Here is a 17,288-nt window from a genome sequence, read left to right as displayed (position 1 = left end):
CCCTCTCTTCCGGGGGACAAGGCAGGGGTGCCCTCTGTCCCCCCTGCTTTTTGATTTCGCCATCGAGCCCCTTGCAATCATGCTAAGAAACGCAGCCAGCCTAGTTGGGATACGTAGGGAGGGGCAGCTACATAAGCTTTCGCTGTACGCGGACGATCTCCTCCTTTTTCTGTCGAATCCAAATTCCTCCATACCAGTCGCCCTTAAGATGATTTCAGACTTTGGGAAGGTTTCCGGATACAAGATCAACCTGACAAAGAGCCTTCTTTTTCCCATTAATGAAAGTGCTCGACAAATGTCATTTCTGTCTTCTCCATTTTCAGTAAGCCTTGAACAATTCACATATCTGGGCGTCAATGTCACATATAGGTACAAGGACTTATTTAGCAACAATTTTAAAACAGCATTGGATAAGGCTAAACAGGACATGTTGCGATGGTCCAGTCTGCCCTAATCACTGGCTGGGAGAATCAACTCAGTTAAAATGACAATTATGCCAAGGTTTCTATTTTTGTTTCAGACAGTGCCGGTTTTTATTCCCAAGTCATTTTTCAAAAATCTAAATAAATGCACATCAACTTTTATTTGTAACAAAAATCTACCCCATATCAGGAAGGACTATCTGGAAAGGCAGAAGGAGGAGGGAGGATTAGCGTTACCCAATTATATGCACTATTACTGGGCTGCCAACCTCCACAAACTGGTATACTGGGTCCACAACCCGCCAGAGGGAGAAGCACCAGTCTGGGTGCTTATGGAGCAACACTCAGCAAAGTATCATTGCGTTCACTGGTGTGTGCCCCAATACCCTTAAGTAAACACTACTTTACTAACAATCCAGTTATCCGCGGGTCACTCAGGATCTGGTCACAGTTCAGAATCCACTTTAACAGTAGAGAAGCCCTCCCCACGGCCCCCATTGTGTCGAATCCTATGTTTCCTCCCTCCCTTATAGATTCTGCGTTTCAGCTGTGGTCTAGAAATGGGGTCAAGTGTGTGAAGGACCTCTTTAAAAACAACATTTTTGGATCATTCCAGCAGTTAAGCACGGACTTCAATATTCCTAAGTGAAATTTCTTCAGGTACCTACAGGTCCGTAGTTTCATTAAAACACACTTCTCTCCGTCTCTGAACTCTTGCACAGTATATACATTGCAGTGGAGAAAAAAAGATAAAAAATATAAGATAAAAAAAAAGTGCAAAGGAAAGAAAAACAGTGCAAAAAAAGCAGGTAGAATGAGTGTGAGGTAGACAGGTATTGCATGGATATTGCACATACATTACAAACAAAATGTAGCCCTTTCCCCTTTTCCTTTTTTTTTTGCATCTACATCTTTTATACCCCTGGCCCCCTCATATCATCAGTTTCTCGCAGCTTTATGGCCTTTTGTTGGTATCTGTACGTTAAAGGCTATTGATCTCCCTCCTCTTATCCTGCTCTCCACAGCTGTTCACCTTTTGTTATAAAGCATATAATGTTGCAATTTTTCCATGACAGCCTTTCATTTAACACACAGACAGAGACGGGGAATGAAGGACTCAGCCAGTCGAGTTACTGGTTCTTTACCAGAAGAGCCCAGCACCGTTAGAGGTGGCGAGGTTGGGACTTGTTTTTTGTGTACCCAGTCTCATGAAACGTGGTGGAGTTGCTCACACAGATAACATTCTATAACTGGGAGAAGACATTGAACTCAGCTGAGAGCTGAGCTCTCTGTTTGCACTTCTCCAACTTACCATTGGACAGCTGTTTTGGCATCTCCCACATGGGCTGGGACACGTTCTGAGTGTAATACAGATATACAGTAATAAGATTCCTCCAATGCCTTATTTGAAAGAGGATCCCATCATCGAAACTCAATCCAATTGACTGAAGGAGGAAATATTTCACCAGAATCAATCAATTTTCTACAAATAAATCTCAGCTCAGGTGAGGCCCAATAAAATAAAGTTTTGCTTCCGTGATGATGAAACCTACTTTTTCGACAGATCATTTTATCTTTTTCGTCTATATGTGTGCTTTTTAGGTAATGAGTACCCATCACTGTACTGTAACCTCCCGTGTTAGTTTTTCTCTTTATTGCCTAACTGTCTTTGTATATTTCTATCAATGTTTCTGGTCATGTTGATTCTTGTGATCTTCTATTATATTTCTATACCTTTGCCTGATTTCGGATTTTTGTGTCACTCCTCAAACTTTCCTGTAAGACCTTCTGTTATTTGGACTTTGTTCACATTATTCATGCGGGTCTCCCATCAGCCATGAAATTCAGTAACTGTTGAATTGTTTTTGACTCCTCAGAAGACACACACCACATACAGCGTCATTCAAATGTTTGACTATAATGGAGAGATTGCTAAAGATTGCTAGGTAGGTTTATCCCTGTAAACCACATTGTGTGTCTTTCTTCATAGTAGCTGACTAACGGATGAGGAAATGTATTTTCTGCTATGAATCCCAATCCACAGCAACAGAGATGGTGACTCTGCAACTGCTCCCCCATTAGTGGCACAATTGTGTGGGTATAAGTAGTTTTAGACAGTTTTATATCATAGGACCAGTACTCGTGTTGTAAAAAAAAATCAGGGGGGATGGTGGATTTTATCATATGGGGCCAGATAATTTGTGCTCATTACAAATAATATAATATATTACAAATAATAGCAGTGACCAAAACACCTGCAGAAATACTGCAGGAATGACATAGCAGCAGTTAAATGCAGCCTTCTGTAAGCTTTAAATATCCACTGGGCTTACATCAAATACATCAAAACACAACAATAAAAAACACTTTTCTGAACTTATCAATATGACTCTGTCCTTCACAGGATAAGTAAAATGGATCACTGCAAAAACTCAAAATAAGAATATTTGTCTTATTTCTAGTTAAAATGTCTCATTTTAGTAAAAAATCTTATTACACTTAAAACAAGACTCATCACTGGAAAAAACAACAATTTCCACCTGTTTCAAGTAGATTTTCACTTGAAATAAGTAGAAAAATCTGCCAGGGGAACAAGATTTTTTTTGCTTGTAATGAGAAGATAAATCTTGTCCCACTGGCAGATTTTTCTACTTATTTCAAGTGAAAATTTACTTGAAACAGATGAAAATTGTCAAATAAGTTATTTTTCTGGTGTTATTTTTCTGGTGATGACTGTAAATGTTGAAATAGCAGTAAAACCACATTCATTGATGAAATGACATAAGGGATGGAAAGGGGGGATGGCAATTTTACAGGGGGGATGAGTTGGACCGTTTTTTATTTCAGGGGGGGTGCCATCCCCCTTCAGCTGAGAGCTGAGCTCTCTGTTTGCACTTCTCCAACTTACCATTGGACAGCTGTTTTGGCAAATCTCCCACATGGGCTGGGACAAGTTCTGAGTGTAATACAGTAATTGTTGCCTTCATTTGTGAGTGTGATACTTGCTGTCGTGCTGTGAATCTTTCCGAACCTCCAATGCCTTATTATTTGAAAGAGGATCCCTTCATCAAAACTCAATCCAATTGACTGAAGGAGGAAATATTTCACCAGAATCAATCAATTTTCTACAAATAAATCTCAGCTCAGGTGAGGCCCAATCAAATAAAGTTTTGCTTCCGTGATGATGAAACCTACTTTTTCGACAGATCATTTTATCTTTTTCGTCTATATGTGTGCTTTTTAGGTAATGAGTACCCATCACTGTACTGTAACCTCCCGTGTTAGTTTTTCTCTTTATTGCCTAACTGTCTTTGTATATTTCTATCAATGTTTCTGGTCATGTTGATTCTTGTGATCTTCTATTATATTTCTATACCTTTGCCTGATTTCTGATTTTCGTGTCACTCCTCAAATTTTCCTGTAAGACCTTCTGTTATCTGGACTTTGTTCACATTATTCATGCGGGTCTCCCATCAGCCATGAAATTCAGTAACTGTTGAATTGTTTTTGACTCCTCAGAAGACACACACCACATACAGCGTCATTCAAATGTTTGACTATAATGGAGAGATTGCTAAAGATTGCTAGGTAGGTTTATCCCCGTAAACCACATTGTGTGTCTTTCTTCATAGTAGCTGACTAAAGGATGAGGAAATGTATTTTCTGCTATGAATCCCAATCCACAGCAACAGAGATGGTGACTCTGCAACCGCTCCCCCATTAGTGGCACAATTGTGTGGGTATAAGTAGTTTTAGACAGTTTTATATCATAAGACTCATGCCATGTGAGATTCTAAACTAAACTGAATGTTAAATTACACTATGTAATCTCTGAACTTGTAGGCCCCCATTGCAATGGTTTTGGAAAGCTGAACAATTTCTGTGGTAAAATCATACTAAGTCATTTTGTAGTGTGAGAAATGCCAGGAATGTCACTGTCCCATTATCCTGGAGCATTGGGGTTTGCTGTATGCTGTAAAAGAGGGAGAGGCCCAAATGGGAAGATAATGAACTTCTGCAAGAGGGTCTATGTAAAAGATAAATCAATAATAGCATGATGGTGGTTCCAAAATGTCAACGTCGACGTGGTAAAGGAAGTATACTGTTGAACCCTGCTTGTCAAAAGTTTGAAACAGATGTCTAACAGACTCTGTCCACAGCAGACTCTGCTCTGGATCTTCAGACCGTAGGTGGATTTGAGAGGGAATGAGGTGCCTGTGGCTTTGAAAAGAAAGGATGAAAAATGGAGCACAGAGCTAACTTAGTGACATAACTCTGTGTTGAAAACATTATTCACAAATTTGGCACAAATGTTCTTTTTCAAAATACAATTTAATTCAAAAATTCCATTGTCAAGTCAGGGGACAAGTTTTACGCTTAATTTCAAAATGTATAGTTATGTTTTGAAAGGTGACAAAGTTGCTTCATATGGTACTAAAGCCTTTTATATCAATATGAGAATACAGCTTTGTAGGTTTGACAGAAATGCCATCCCTAGTTTAAAAAAAATCAGAAACTATTTGAAATGTAAACATTTTTAAAGGGGACCTATTATGGCATGTAATGTTTATTTTAAACATGCCTTGAATGTCTTAAAAACAAGCCTTTGATTGTTTTTTCTAAATAAATTAGAAAATTCAGCCTCTGAGGAATGTCTTTAGCGTCCCATTCTCTAACCTCCTTCTCTATGAGGGATTCTGAGTGGGCGGGGCTATGATGATGAGGCTCTGTGCTGATTGGCTGCCTGAATTACGTGTAGCAGGGGAGGGAACAAAGCATCGCTCTGGGCAGAAGAGCAGGCGGCTGCGTACACTATTAAACCGTGTCCTAACTGCATGCCATGCGAGCGAGCGTCAGTGACAAAATCAATTCCATTGCTTTGTTTTCTATTGGACTGTCCTAACTGGCCGCGGACGCCCTGCTTCTATTTACTTCCTGTCACTCGCGTTGAAAGCCGGTTGAAAGCGCTGTAGGAAACAGTCACGGATGAGGAACGGCTGATCCAGTTAGTTGAAATGAGAAGTTATCTCTATGATTCCTCCTCATTTCACTACAAAAACCTCAATAAAGTGGCAGCTGCTGGAGGGAGATGGACAGAGCGTCCGATGTCACGCAGTGCTACGATAGTCGGACGCTCGCATGCAGTTAGGACACAGTGTTTAGTTGTGGGCGTGGTTTGCATTTTGGTTACGTAACGAAAATCTGCAGAATCTTATTGGCTCGTAGATCCACATCACACTGGACAGCTCATCCGGGTGGCTGTACAGACACTGCAGAATTTGGTTGCTTTCCTTCTTTTCTGAGTTGGCAGGCTGAGGGGAGACCACTTTATAAATGTTAAAGCAAGAGAAAACGTGTTTTTCATAATAGGTCCCCTTTAACTGTTGAGAAATGCATGGAAATGTACTGTATGAAGCTTATTATGTGGGCCTTCATGATGTACTGTATGTCTACAAGGCAGTAACTGTTAAAAAGTTAAGAGTGACTGTTGGGCATCTCCCAAACCTCTGCAGAGGTCTTAAGCCCCAGATATACAGTACTTGCAGTTCAGACCGCATACGCATCATGGCCGCCACGCGTATCCTGCGTTCATTTGACGTGTCCACGTGCATGTTCTCAAAAAGACACTGAACGAATCTGCTATTGCTACTACTGCTGCTACTACCGCTGCTACTAAATATTGAATCACTTTTCCAACTGTTGCTCTGCTTACTGCCCCCTATTGGTCACCGCTGGTGTGATGCTGATATGATGACTGTTTTTGTTTTATCTTTTAATCTAGCACCAGATGAGGTCTTTGTTGATCATGAAGGGCAGAGCATGGAAATACACTTATTTTCTTAAGTGTGGCTTCATCATCCTTTTCTTAGCTTCGTGTGCCTTTATCTTCCTTCATCATCATAGGAAGGTGAGTACTTTTCAAGTTGTGACCTTAAGCAGAAGAAACGTTTTTTTCCCATTTAAAAAAATCAATATAACTTTTGTTAGGATTTTATAGAATTGTTTAACGGTTTGAAGGGTTTTTCTATAAGATTCTACACTGGTGGTTTTTTTACTTGCAGGGTCACCTCCTGTTCAGGAGTTTAGCTATAGTTCAGCTATTTTCTCTATTTGCAGGGTCAACTCCTGTTTTATGACTAGGCTGTTAAAATAGTTTAGATATTTACTCTTCGTTAGGTGAAGACAATGAAGAGAAACATGTTTTAACATCCTGGTATCTTGGTTGACATCTCAAGTAGGAAGCAATAAACAGGGATATATACGGCTGAAGGTCTGATATGTTTGGCAGCTGACGCCACAGATGGGGTTCACGTACAGAAAACACCTCCCTTTTTAGTATAAATACGACTGGATCGATGACCACAGTGTGCATTTTCTCTACTACCCTTGTGGTTTGAAGAAGGTGTACCTCCAGCTCGAAAACATGGTGCATGATATAATAAAAGCTTGTATTAACATTTGATTCTGTTCACTGTTTTTCTTATGGTGCACCAGACAAATTCAATTCAATTCAATTCAATTTTATTTATATATCGTCTAATACAACAAAAGTTGTCTCTAGACGCTTTCCAGAGATCCAGAACATGACCCCCGAGCAATTATTACATAAACAATGGCAGGTAAAAACTCCCCTAGTGGGAGAAAAACCTTAAGAGTATTGTGACATAATTTTTAACATGCTTTTAACACTATTAAAATTCTTGGCCAATATCCCTCAAATGTGTCTAAAAAGGTATAACAAGAAAAACTTCACTCCAGTACTCCATGTCTGGCTTTTTATGACGGTGTTTTTTTGCGCAGTGAAAAACGCTTCCTTTTCCCCCTTTCCTGTCAATCATTGCCCCGCTCCTCCTCCCAACCTCCTCCAACCCAACTGCTACATGCTTCTGCCGTCTCCACACACACGCGTGCACACCGAACCACAAACACCCACACACACAGCCCAGACAGGGCGACTACAGCCCGGGGATGTCCGTGACCAGAGGACTCAGGCAGCACCGTAGCTCCCCGCAAGCAATACGCTAACAGCGGCGTCGGAGAGTTAAGCCGGGAGCGACCAGCGAAGCATGCACGGAAAAGCAGCACGGTGAAGCAGTCCACAGCAAACAATCACAAAAATAAAGGCATGCGAAGCAGCAGTGTCCCCTTATCTTAAGTCCAGTCAGTGGCCGCGGGTCTTTTTAGCAGTTGTCCTCCGGTGATGAGAACAGAGGGGGCTCTAAATAGCTCCGTGTTAAGCCTGATTTATGGTTCTGCGTTAAATCGACGCAGAGCCTACGCCGTAGGGTTCAGCGTACGGTGCGCGTCGCCGCGTAACCCTACGCTGTAGGCTCTGCGTCGGTGTAACGCGGAACCCTAAATCAGCCTTTATGGTGCGCTGGAGAGGAGAGGAGACAGGGAGCTGGGTGGAGGGGGCGGTGATTTAGCGGACCGTTACGTAACGGTCCGCCACCAAACCAGATGCGCCGTTTTTGCATAATTGTGCGGAAAATCCCAGAAAGCACACAATACACTGAATGTTAAAAGTTTTTTGGGTGTAATTGATGTCAAGACACCCAACAAAACACAAAAAATCAAGAAAAATTTGTTTTTCATGTCACAATACCTTTAAGCCAAACAGTAGCAAGGAAAAACTCCCCTTTAGGAGGGAAGAAACCTGGACCAGGACCTGGCTCATAAGGGGGGACCCTCCTGCCGAGGGCCAGACTGGGGGTCGGGAACGTCAACAGCACAACAGGCAGGTGGAAGCAGCAACGGGATGACTGGGGATGGGGACCACAGGCAGTTGGAAACAGCAACGGGATGACCGTGGGTTGGGTGCCGCAGGCCAGCACGCAGCTCCCGAAGCTCTGGCCCAATCAGCAAGCCCCAGGTTAGGTTGAGGGTCGGGGAAAGGTTGAGAAGGGGCAGGGCCAGGGAGAGGAGTCTTGAGGGACAAACCTTCTCCCCCGCCTGAAAGGGGCCGTTACCCTGCCCCCTCACTCCCACACTGCAGGTTCCGGTGTTGTGCATTCAGAGATGCTCTTCGCCACCGGCAGAGGAGGCTGCACCGTGTACAAAAGGGAAAAAAGAGAAGAAAAGGGGGGGCCAGCACAAGAAACTACAGGAGCGACTCTAACACACTAGAGTTTACACTACCTAGAGATTTACCAACACCAGCTAGAGGTTTACTAAACACTAACTATAGGCTTTACTAAACAGAAAGGTTTTAAGTTTAGTTTTAAGGTGGAGGTGGTGTCAGCCACCTCCACCTTTAAAATTGAAGCCAAATGAACACGAAGATCTTTCACTTGACAATAAACGTATAGCAAATAAGGAAAGTGTTGTATAAGTTGAGCTCCAGTTTCCTTTACAATCCAGATCTGATTTTTTTTTTCCCCCTCACGAGGTTGCTTGTCTTGTTTTTGCTTGTACGCAATCTTAAGTTCATCCATAGATTGCTTTAAGTTTGGGTGGGTTTAGGTTTTGCGGATATGTAATTCACTGTATCAATCGATTCAGCAAGAAGTCAAGGTTATCAATGCATCCATTTGCTTCTGATATCTGGGTTTTGGCTGTACAGGCAGAAGCCTGGAGAGTCCCAGGTCTTCATATTCCTCCAGGTCTTCTGGGAGGAGGTCAAGGGGCACTAAGGGCAACAACATGATAATCTCTCCAGCATATATTTGGTCTTCCTCAAAGCCTCAAACATGGAAGTTTCTGAAACATCTCCAACAACTGCCCAACCCCCCAAAAAAAAATATTTTAAGCCCCTTATATCCATTATCTTGTTCTTTCAATCAATATCCACAATTCATGATCATAGTTGAAGATGGGAACATAGATTAACGGCTAAACCTTTCTTTTAGCTTGGCTCTCTCAACCGCAGACAAACTCAATATTACCGCAGGTGCTACTGAAATCGTCTAGTAATCTTAAAATTCTGTGTTGGTGTTCCCTGACTCCTCAGCTGTACTCTGTTAAGATGTCCTAGATTTTTAGGTAAATCTGTACGCAGATTGTTTCGATGTGTTTAAGGAAATATTGCATGGTGTAATTTGTCACAGTATGGTTGTAACTAGTGCTCATCAGTATCAAAAGGTTTCTTTACAACCATAAAAATCTTCCTCTTCTAAAACAATTTGGTATGCAACCACATCTAGTTTCTTCTGACCAAATGGCACGAAATATTTCAAAATGTAATTTGCAGTGAACAGCACGGCAGCCTCCTCCTAAAGAGTTATTACAGTAGCTTTCATTTAGTACTTATCCACCAATATAAACAAATCAATAATTTGTATTTTTGAACGGTGTGTATTTGGCCCTTCATTTGTTTTCTCTAATATGTTTTTTCAGTTTAATTATAAAATGAGGACCACCATCTCACCAGCAGTTTCCCCTGAACCTCAAAAGCATCATGACTTCTGCAGCATCCATCCACGGTCACCGCAGGAGGCTCTAGAAGTAGACTACCTGAAAGACTTAATTGCGTGGCCTGAAACTCCCCCCGTACCATCCCCTTTTTCCCTCAATGAGACCAGTGATCCGGCTCACAGTACCTTCACCATTCTCCCTCCGAGAAAAGGGCAACAGTGGCGTGTAGGGGATGAGCTGGAGGTGTTCATAAAAATTCATGACTTCCATGGTCGTCCCAAGAAGACAGGAGGAGATGTCTTAGTGGCCCGGCTTCACAACCCTACTCTTCAGGCAGGTGTGGCCGGACGAGTGGTGGACCATCACAACGGCAGCTACGTGGCTGTGTTCTCCTTACTGTGGGAAGGAAGTGCACATGTTGAGGTAATAATAAAACTTGTCATATTAAATGTGGCTGTGTGTGTAGTCTTCCATTGGGCTGTTAACTGATGCATTTGGTCCAGTCTTGGTCAGCTTTTCTTTCTTGTACATCACATACTGCACACACATTTTGTTTTAGTCCTTATTCAATGTCGTCATTTTTTCAATCAATTCATTTTATCAAACCATTATACAAACACAAATGTAGTTCACTCACCACCTAGCTACAATATACAGCATTACAAATGAACCTCTGCACTCTTTAGCTCTGAGGATGCCTCCACATGTGTAGAGGGTTAAGATGATTTAACAACACTGTCCAAAAAATGTCCTCTTGTTTTGTCTCTTTCTCAATCACTCATTCTTTTCCTTCATGAATTACTTTATTTTCTCAATCAGTGCTTTGTATTGTTGATGTGTGACATTGATGTTTAGGTTTATAAGAAGATGAGAAAGAAGAGGAGTCTGGTCCTCATTGCCGGCAGTAGGTCAGACTTGTTCCCGGTGCATGTTGGACTCCGGCAGGGCTGTCCTTTGTCACCGGTCCTGTTCATATTTTTTATGGACAGGATTTCTAGGCGCAGCCAGGGGCCGGAGGGGATCCGGTTTGGGGACCTCAGAATTTCATCTCTGCTTTTTGCGGATGACGTTGTCCTGTTGGCTTCATCGGACCAGGACCTTCAGCATGTGCTGGGGCGGTTTGAGGCCGAGTGCGACGCGGCAGGGATGAGAATCAGCACCTCCAAAACCGAGGCCATGGTTCTCCACCAGGAAAGGGTGGCGTGCCTTCTCCAGGGACTTTTGGAAAAAGACATTTGGGGCTTGGGCCTCAAAAGCCATCCATTCTTTCTGCTTCCAGAAAATGTCATCTCAATATCATACTTTTTTTTTTACCTCGAACTTCTATTAATGTTACTTTATATGACTTTAGTTCTGTAATAGATGGTAAATCCTTCCAGTCATTTAAAGGTTTGTGTACATTTCTTGTTCTTTGTCCTAAAAGGTCACCCTGGTCCACCCCAGCGAGGCAGTCACAGTTCTCCACAAACTGACCCACGAGCAGCCTAACAGGGTTTATTTCAAAAGCCTCTTCCAATCAGGTTCAATCACTGAAACTACCACCTGTAATGTGTGCCTTAATGGACCTCAGGAGAAGCTGTGCAACTACACTGACCTCATTACTGGTGATCTGTGGTTCTGCTACAAGCCAAAGAAATTAACGTGTGATGTCAGGTTCAATCATGCCACAGGGGGATTCAGTCAAAACCTCAAGCCTAAGGAAGATAAGCTCTTTCAAAGGTGAGCACTACATCCAGCCATCCATTTTCTATACATTTTTAATCTAACGCAGGGTCACAGGGGTCTGCTGGAACTTATCCCAGCACGTGAGTATTACACATGTGTGTATAATATCAAGGTACCTGGACTTTCCTTCCCCCATCCTCAGCTTGTGAACATTTAAGGTCCATATAAAAAAATCATCCCGTCAAACGGGCAAAACACTTCACTCTCCTTGCCTCCAGTGAGGACATCGCTGGTGTGGGAATGTGTCTGAGGCCCCGCTTCCACTTAGCAAAAACAGTGGTGTTTTCATGCAGGTCAAGTACTCAATACCGAGTCCGATGACATCACCCACGACTCTCTATGTCAAACCATTCAAAAGTTATGGCAGAAAATAGGATCTATTAAATATCGACCAATCAGCTACTGGTATCACTTCCTGTTTAACGTTGAAGTTTGACGCGGTGCCACAGCCACGCCATTTCATGAAAACTCTATTTTGATAACCTTTCATGGTTAACGTCTTTTGTGTCTCCTGAGCGAGTTTTATGTCAAACAATATGTCGACGACCCTGCTAGGAGGAGTTCATTAAAGTACGACACATGAAAATGGCAAAATTCCGGCAAAATTACACGATTAATTCAAAATGGCCGACTTCCTGTTTGGTTTCAGCCATGGCGCCAAGAGATTTTTCTTTAAGTTGCGACATGATACAGGTGTGTACCGATTTTCTTGCATGTACGTCAAACCGTATTGTGGGGCTTGAGGCACAAAGTTTTCTAGGGGGCGCTGTTGACCCATTAGGCCACGCCCATTAATGCAAACCATTAAATATCAAATTTTTCGCCAGGCCTGGCTTGCGTGCAAGATTTGGTGACTTTTGGGGCACGTTTAGGGGGGCAAAAAGGCCCTCATTTCGTCAGAAGAAAAATTAAAATAAGAATTAAAGCTGCAAGCAGCGATGAACGGGCCCTCGCACTCATGGCCACCGCCCCCATAAGCATATCAGAAATGACACCACCCACGACTTCCTATGTCAAACCATTCAAAAGTTATAGCAGATAATCGGGACAACCAATCAGAATAAGGGGCGGGGCTAATTAAGGCCAATGAAAGTCAAGGACTCCATACAGAATCTGATGACACCACCCACGACTCTCTATGTCAAACCATTCAAAAGTTATAGCAGAAAATCGGGACAACCAATCAGAAGAAGGGGCGGGGCTAATTAAGGCCAACGAAGCTTAAGGACTCATTACAGAGTCCCATGCCACCACCCACGACTTCCTATGTCAAACCATTCAAAAGTTATAGCATAAAAAAGGGACAACCAATCAGAAGAAGGGGCGGGGCTAATTCAGGCCAATGAAGGTCAAGGGCTCCCTAAAGAATCTGATGACATCACCCACGACTCTCTATGTCAAACCATTCCAAAGTTATAGTAGAAAATCGGGACAACCAATCAGAAGAAGGGGCGGGGCTAATTCAGGCCAACGAAGCTTGAGGACTCATTACAGAGTCCCATGACACCACCCACAACTTCCTATGTCAAACCATTCAAAAGTTATGGCAGATAAAAGTATTCTAGGGGGCGCTGTTGAGCCGTTAGGCCACGCCCATTAATGCAAACCATGAAATATCAAATTTATCGCCAAGTCTGTCTTGCATGCAAAATTTGGTGACTTTTGGAGAACTATCAAATATGGACCAATCAGATTTCAAAATGGCCGACTTCCTGTTCGGTTTCGGCCATGGCTCCAAGAGACTTTTCTTTAAGTTGTGCCATGATACAGGTGTGTAGCGATTTCCGTGCATGTACGTCAAACCGTATTGTGGGGCTTGAGGCACAAAGTTTTCAGGGGGGCGCTGTTGAGCCATTTTGCCACGCCCATTAATGCAAACCATGAAATATCAAATTTATCGCCAGGCCTGACTTGCATGCCAAATTTGGTGCCTTTTGGGGAACTATCAAATATGGACCAATCAGATGAAGGGGGTGTGCGCTTGTTGGCGTCTAGCGTCGCCACGGTAACACTTTCGAAAGAGAAAAGTAATGCGTGTAGTCGCAGGATGGAGATACATATTTTGATGTATAACACATCTGGGTTCACGATACGGTTCGGGCTGAATTAACTCTCGAAGGAATGGCATATATTGCTCCAAAATTACGCGATTAATTCAGAATGTTCAAAATGGCCGACTTCCTGTTCGGTTTAGGCCATGGCGCCAAGAGACTTTTCTTTAAGTTGTGACATGATACGGGTGTGTACCGATTTTCCTTCATGTACGTCACACCGTATTATGGGGCTTGAGGCACAAAGTTTTTTCTGTCGAACCAATCAGATGAAGGGTGGGCGCGCTTTTTGGCGTCTAGCGTCGCCACGGTAACGCTTTTGAAAGAGAAAAGTAATGCGTGGTGTCGCAGGATGGAGACGCACATTTTGATGTATAACACACCTGGGTGCACGTTACGGTTCGGGCTGAATTAACTTTTGAAGGAATGGCATAAATTTCGCCAAAATGACACGACTAATTCAAAATGGCCGACTTCCTGTTTGGTTTCGGGCATGACGCCAAGAGACTTTTCTTTCAGTTGCGCCATGATACAGGTGTGTACCGATTTTCGTGCATGTACGTCAAACCGTATCGTGGGGCTTGAGGCACAAAGTTTTCAAGGTGGCGCTGTTGAGCCATTTTGCCATGCCCATTAATGCAAACCATTAAATATCAAATTTTTCGCCAGGCCTGACTTGGGTGCAAAATTTGGTGACTTTTTGGGCATGTTAAGGGGGGCAAAAAGGCCATCACTTTGTCAGAAGAAAAATAATAATAATAATAATAATAAAAATTCCTGCAAATACAATAGGGCCTTCGCACTGAAGGTGCTCGGGCCCTAATAAAAATAAAAACGACGAAAACAAAAATTCTTACAGATACAATAGGGCCTTCGCACTGTCAGTGCTCGGGCCCTAATTAATCCTGAAATGTATGGGCAGCCAGTGGAGCGAGGCTAAAATGTGGGAAATATGGTAATGCTTGCGAGTGGCGATTAAAGAGCATGCTTCAGCACTCTGGACCATCTGGAGATGGGAGATGGAGGAGGCACTAACCCCCAGATAAAGGACATTGTAATAATTCAGCCCAGTAGTGACAAAGGCATGGATTACTGTTTCAAACTGTTGCCTTGAAAAAATTGGCTTTATTTTGGCCAGCTACCTCAAATGATAAAAATCAATGTGACAACTGCCCAGATTTTGCTGTCAAACTTGAGATATGCATCCACCTTTACCATTTGTTTAGTGATGCAACCATCACTAACCCAGTTTGATATGTAGGTATTGATATGTTGTGTGCTGGGGCAGCAGGCTGAGGGCAGCAGATGCCAACGAGATCAGTGGGATCATCAGGAAAGCTGGCTCCGTCCTGGGGGATGGTGTCTGGGAGGAGGATACTGCTACTGTTTAGCTGCAATTTTGTTACATTTTGTCACACTCAGTCAATTGTTGGATCTATGCTAAGTTATCCTTTATTTTATTATTTAGCCCCATTTCATCTTATTTTAGCTTACTACTATTATTTTATCTTTACCTCTTCCTGTATTAATTTTACCTTTGTACTGCAACTGGCAACCTCAGGATAAATAAAGCTTCTTGAATCTTGAAACTGATGCCCACCCACTGCTTCAAGCGAGAGATCAAGACTTCGTGGTCCACTGTGTCGAATGCAGCAGTTATGTCTAAAAGCAAAAGAATAACACAGTCACCAGAGTCTGTGGCTAAAAAGATATCATTAAAAAATCTTAAAAAAGCTGACTCAGTGCTGTGCATAATTTAAAATCAGATTGGAAGTCTTTCAGAAATGCAAACTATCTTCTCGAGGAACTTTGGAATAAAAAACTGTTTTTTTTCTTCAGCAGGGTCAATATGAAAGTATTAATTCCTGCTTCTGGACCTGCAAACACCCCTGTGCTGCCAAAACTAAAAGGTAAACCCTAACATTTACGACTAAAAACAATGTTGGAAAAATCTGTTTCAGCACTCTAACTATGCCGCGGCAAAAAATGAACACACAAGAGTGTGAGAGGTTAGATTCAACAATCTTATTACTAAGGAGTAGACATGCAGCTTAACACCAAGTGTCAGCTTCCTCCTGACTACTGAAGTTAATACAGAAGTAAACCATATATATACTCCATAGTTACAAATCTATCATAATCATAGCATTCAGTCGTCTTCTGTCCAATCATGTTTATCTGATTTATCAGGAATACTACTGTGACTATCAATCGCAGTCTTGTCGTTCCGTTCAATAGGTCAAAAGTGAATTCTGAGTGGGATCTACCGGGTTTTAAATGGGGCCCGACTGGTTAATTTTCTAATCTGGGGCTTTTCTAATACATGTTTAAAATATTCAATATATAAAATAAGGGGTCTCAGAGAGGTTTGGGAAACACCTTTTTTTTGGTCTTTTGTGTTTAAATAAAAGTATATATCTTCTCAGATCAACCAGAGAGGAAAAGCCACATTGTGAAGACTGCACCTTCTGGGTATTATTATCAGGGTGTGTGGCGAGCGCTAGAGGGTACCACAGTTCGCCAGTTCAACACCACAATGATGAGACAGTGTCTGAAAGGCAAGGTGGTCCACTTGTTTGGAGACTCCACCATCAGGCAGTGGTTTGAATACCTGAACTCAATATTACCAGGTAGCTGCACAGCAGATATTTCTGAAAACATTTTGAGTTTTGTTCACATTGCAGCCTTATCTGTTGTCTTTGTCACAAATTTAGATCTCAAGGAGTTTAATCTGCACAGTCCGAAGCAAACAGGACCTTTCATGGCCTTGGACTATGCAAACAACATTTTAGTGACATATCGCTGCCACGGACCCCCCATCCGTTTTGGCAACGTCCCAGTCAGTCAACTGCGTTACATTGCCAATGAAATAGAACATGTGACTGGAGGCACCAACACTGTTGTAGTTATTGGCATCTGGTCGCACTTCAGCACTTTCCCTGTCGAGGTCTACATCCAGCGGTTGCAGGGTATCCGGAAGGCCGTGGTACGGCTGCTGAACAGGGCTCCAGGTACCAAGGTCATCATCCGGACTGCAAACCCCAAAGCTCTGACGCTCTACGAGACATTGACCAACAGCGACTGGTACTCAATACAGCGGGACAAGGTTCTGAGGGCTATGTTTAAAGGAGTGAAAGTCCATATGGTGGATGCATGGGAGATGGTCCTGGCCCACCATCTGCCACACAACCTCCACCCACAACCGCCTATTGTCAAGAACATGATTGATGTTCTCCTATCTTACACATGTCCTTCAAAAGGGAATTTTAAATGACCAAAAGAGAATCAGAAAAGTACTTTTAAGATGGGCTGTGCTAGGTATAGTTGTCTACTATTACATATTTCTGGCAAGTGTTTGACATGTTAACATTCTCAGTTAATTTATCAGAAATTAAAAAAAAAAAAAAAAAAACAATGTATTATTGACTTGCACATCACATGGCACAAGTTGTTCAAATTAAACATGGTTGGATGGGGAGGACTGCACCATTTTTAACGTAGGTCCAGGCATTTCCTCCTTGGTTCAGGTCATGAGTTTGGTGAATCACAGTTGAAGGTTATTCATTAGTTTTTTTTTGTCTGTTTTTTTTTTGTATGTTTTGAGGCTTTGAGGCGAGTTTACCCCAGTGAACGAGAGGGTGGCTTCCCTGCGCCTTCGGGTTGGGAAACGGTCTCTCACTGTTGTTTGTGCCTAGGGGCCTAACAGCAGTGCGGAGTACCCAGCCTTCTTGGGGTC

At 42.6% G+C, this 17,288-nt stretch overlaps 1 protein-coding gene across 2 annotated transcripts; it reads left to right on the top strand.

The window, feature by feature from the left end:
- Positions 1–3,500: 3,500 nt before the first annotated feature.
- LOC133424196 (NXPE family member 3-like) lies at positions 3,501–16,913 on the top strand. 2 transcript variants are annotated; one of them, XM_061714654.1, is made up of 7 exons: positions 3,501–3,569; positions 6,205–6,330; positions 9,759–10,199; positions 11,200–11,495; positions 15,395–15,462; positions 15,979–16,182; positions 16,267–16,913. In XM_061714654.1, the coding sequence occupies exons 2-7, from the start codon at positions 6,211–6,213 to the stop codon at positions 16,824–16,826; spliced, it is 1,689 nt and encodes a 562-aa protein (XP_061570638.1). In that variant the 5' UTR covers positions 3,501–3,569; positions 6,205–6,210; the 3' UTR covers positions 16,827–16,913. The 2 variants fall into 2 exon arrangements, with proteins under 2 accessions (XP_061570638.1, XP_061570637.1); XM_061714653.1 differs by having other exon boundaries at positions 15,392–15,462.
- Positions 16,914–17,288: the final 375 nt, after the last annotated feature.

Source organism: Cololabis saira, chromosome 23 (genome assembly GCF_033807715.1).
Source record: "Cololabis saira isolate AMF1-May2022 chromosome 23, fColSai1.1, whole genome shotgun sequence".
Classification (NCBI taxonomy): Eukaryota; Metazoa; Chordata; class Actinopteri; order Beloniformes; family Belonidae; genus Cololabis; species Cololabis saira.
The sequence above is the reverse complement of the archived record's forward strand: the minus strand, read 5'-3'. Positions and strand labels throughout refer to the sequence as shown.

Bases quoted from the DNA above. Each gene is read 5' to 3' on its own strand.
- LOC133424196 (XM_061714653.1), top strand. From the start codon at position 6,211: ATGAGGTCTTTGTTGATCATGAAGGGCAGAGCATGGAAATACACTTAT. The intron at 6,331-9,758 runs GTGAGTACTTTT...ATGTTTTTTCAG, and splicing joins TCCTTCATCATCATAGGAAG to TTTAATTATAAAATGAGGAC. The intron at 16,183-16,266 runs GTAGCTGCACAG...TCACAAATTTAG, and splicing joins CCTGAACTCAATATTACCAG to ATCTCAAGGAGTTTAATCTG.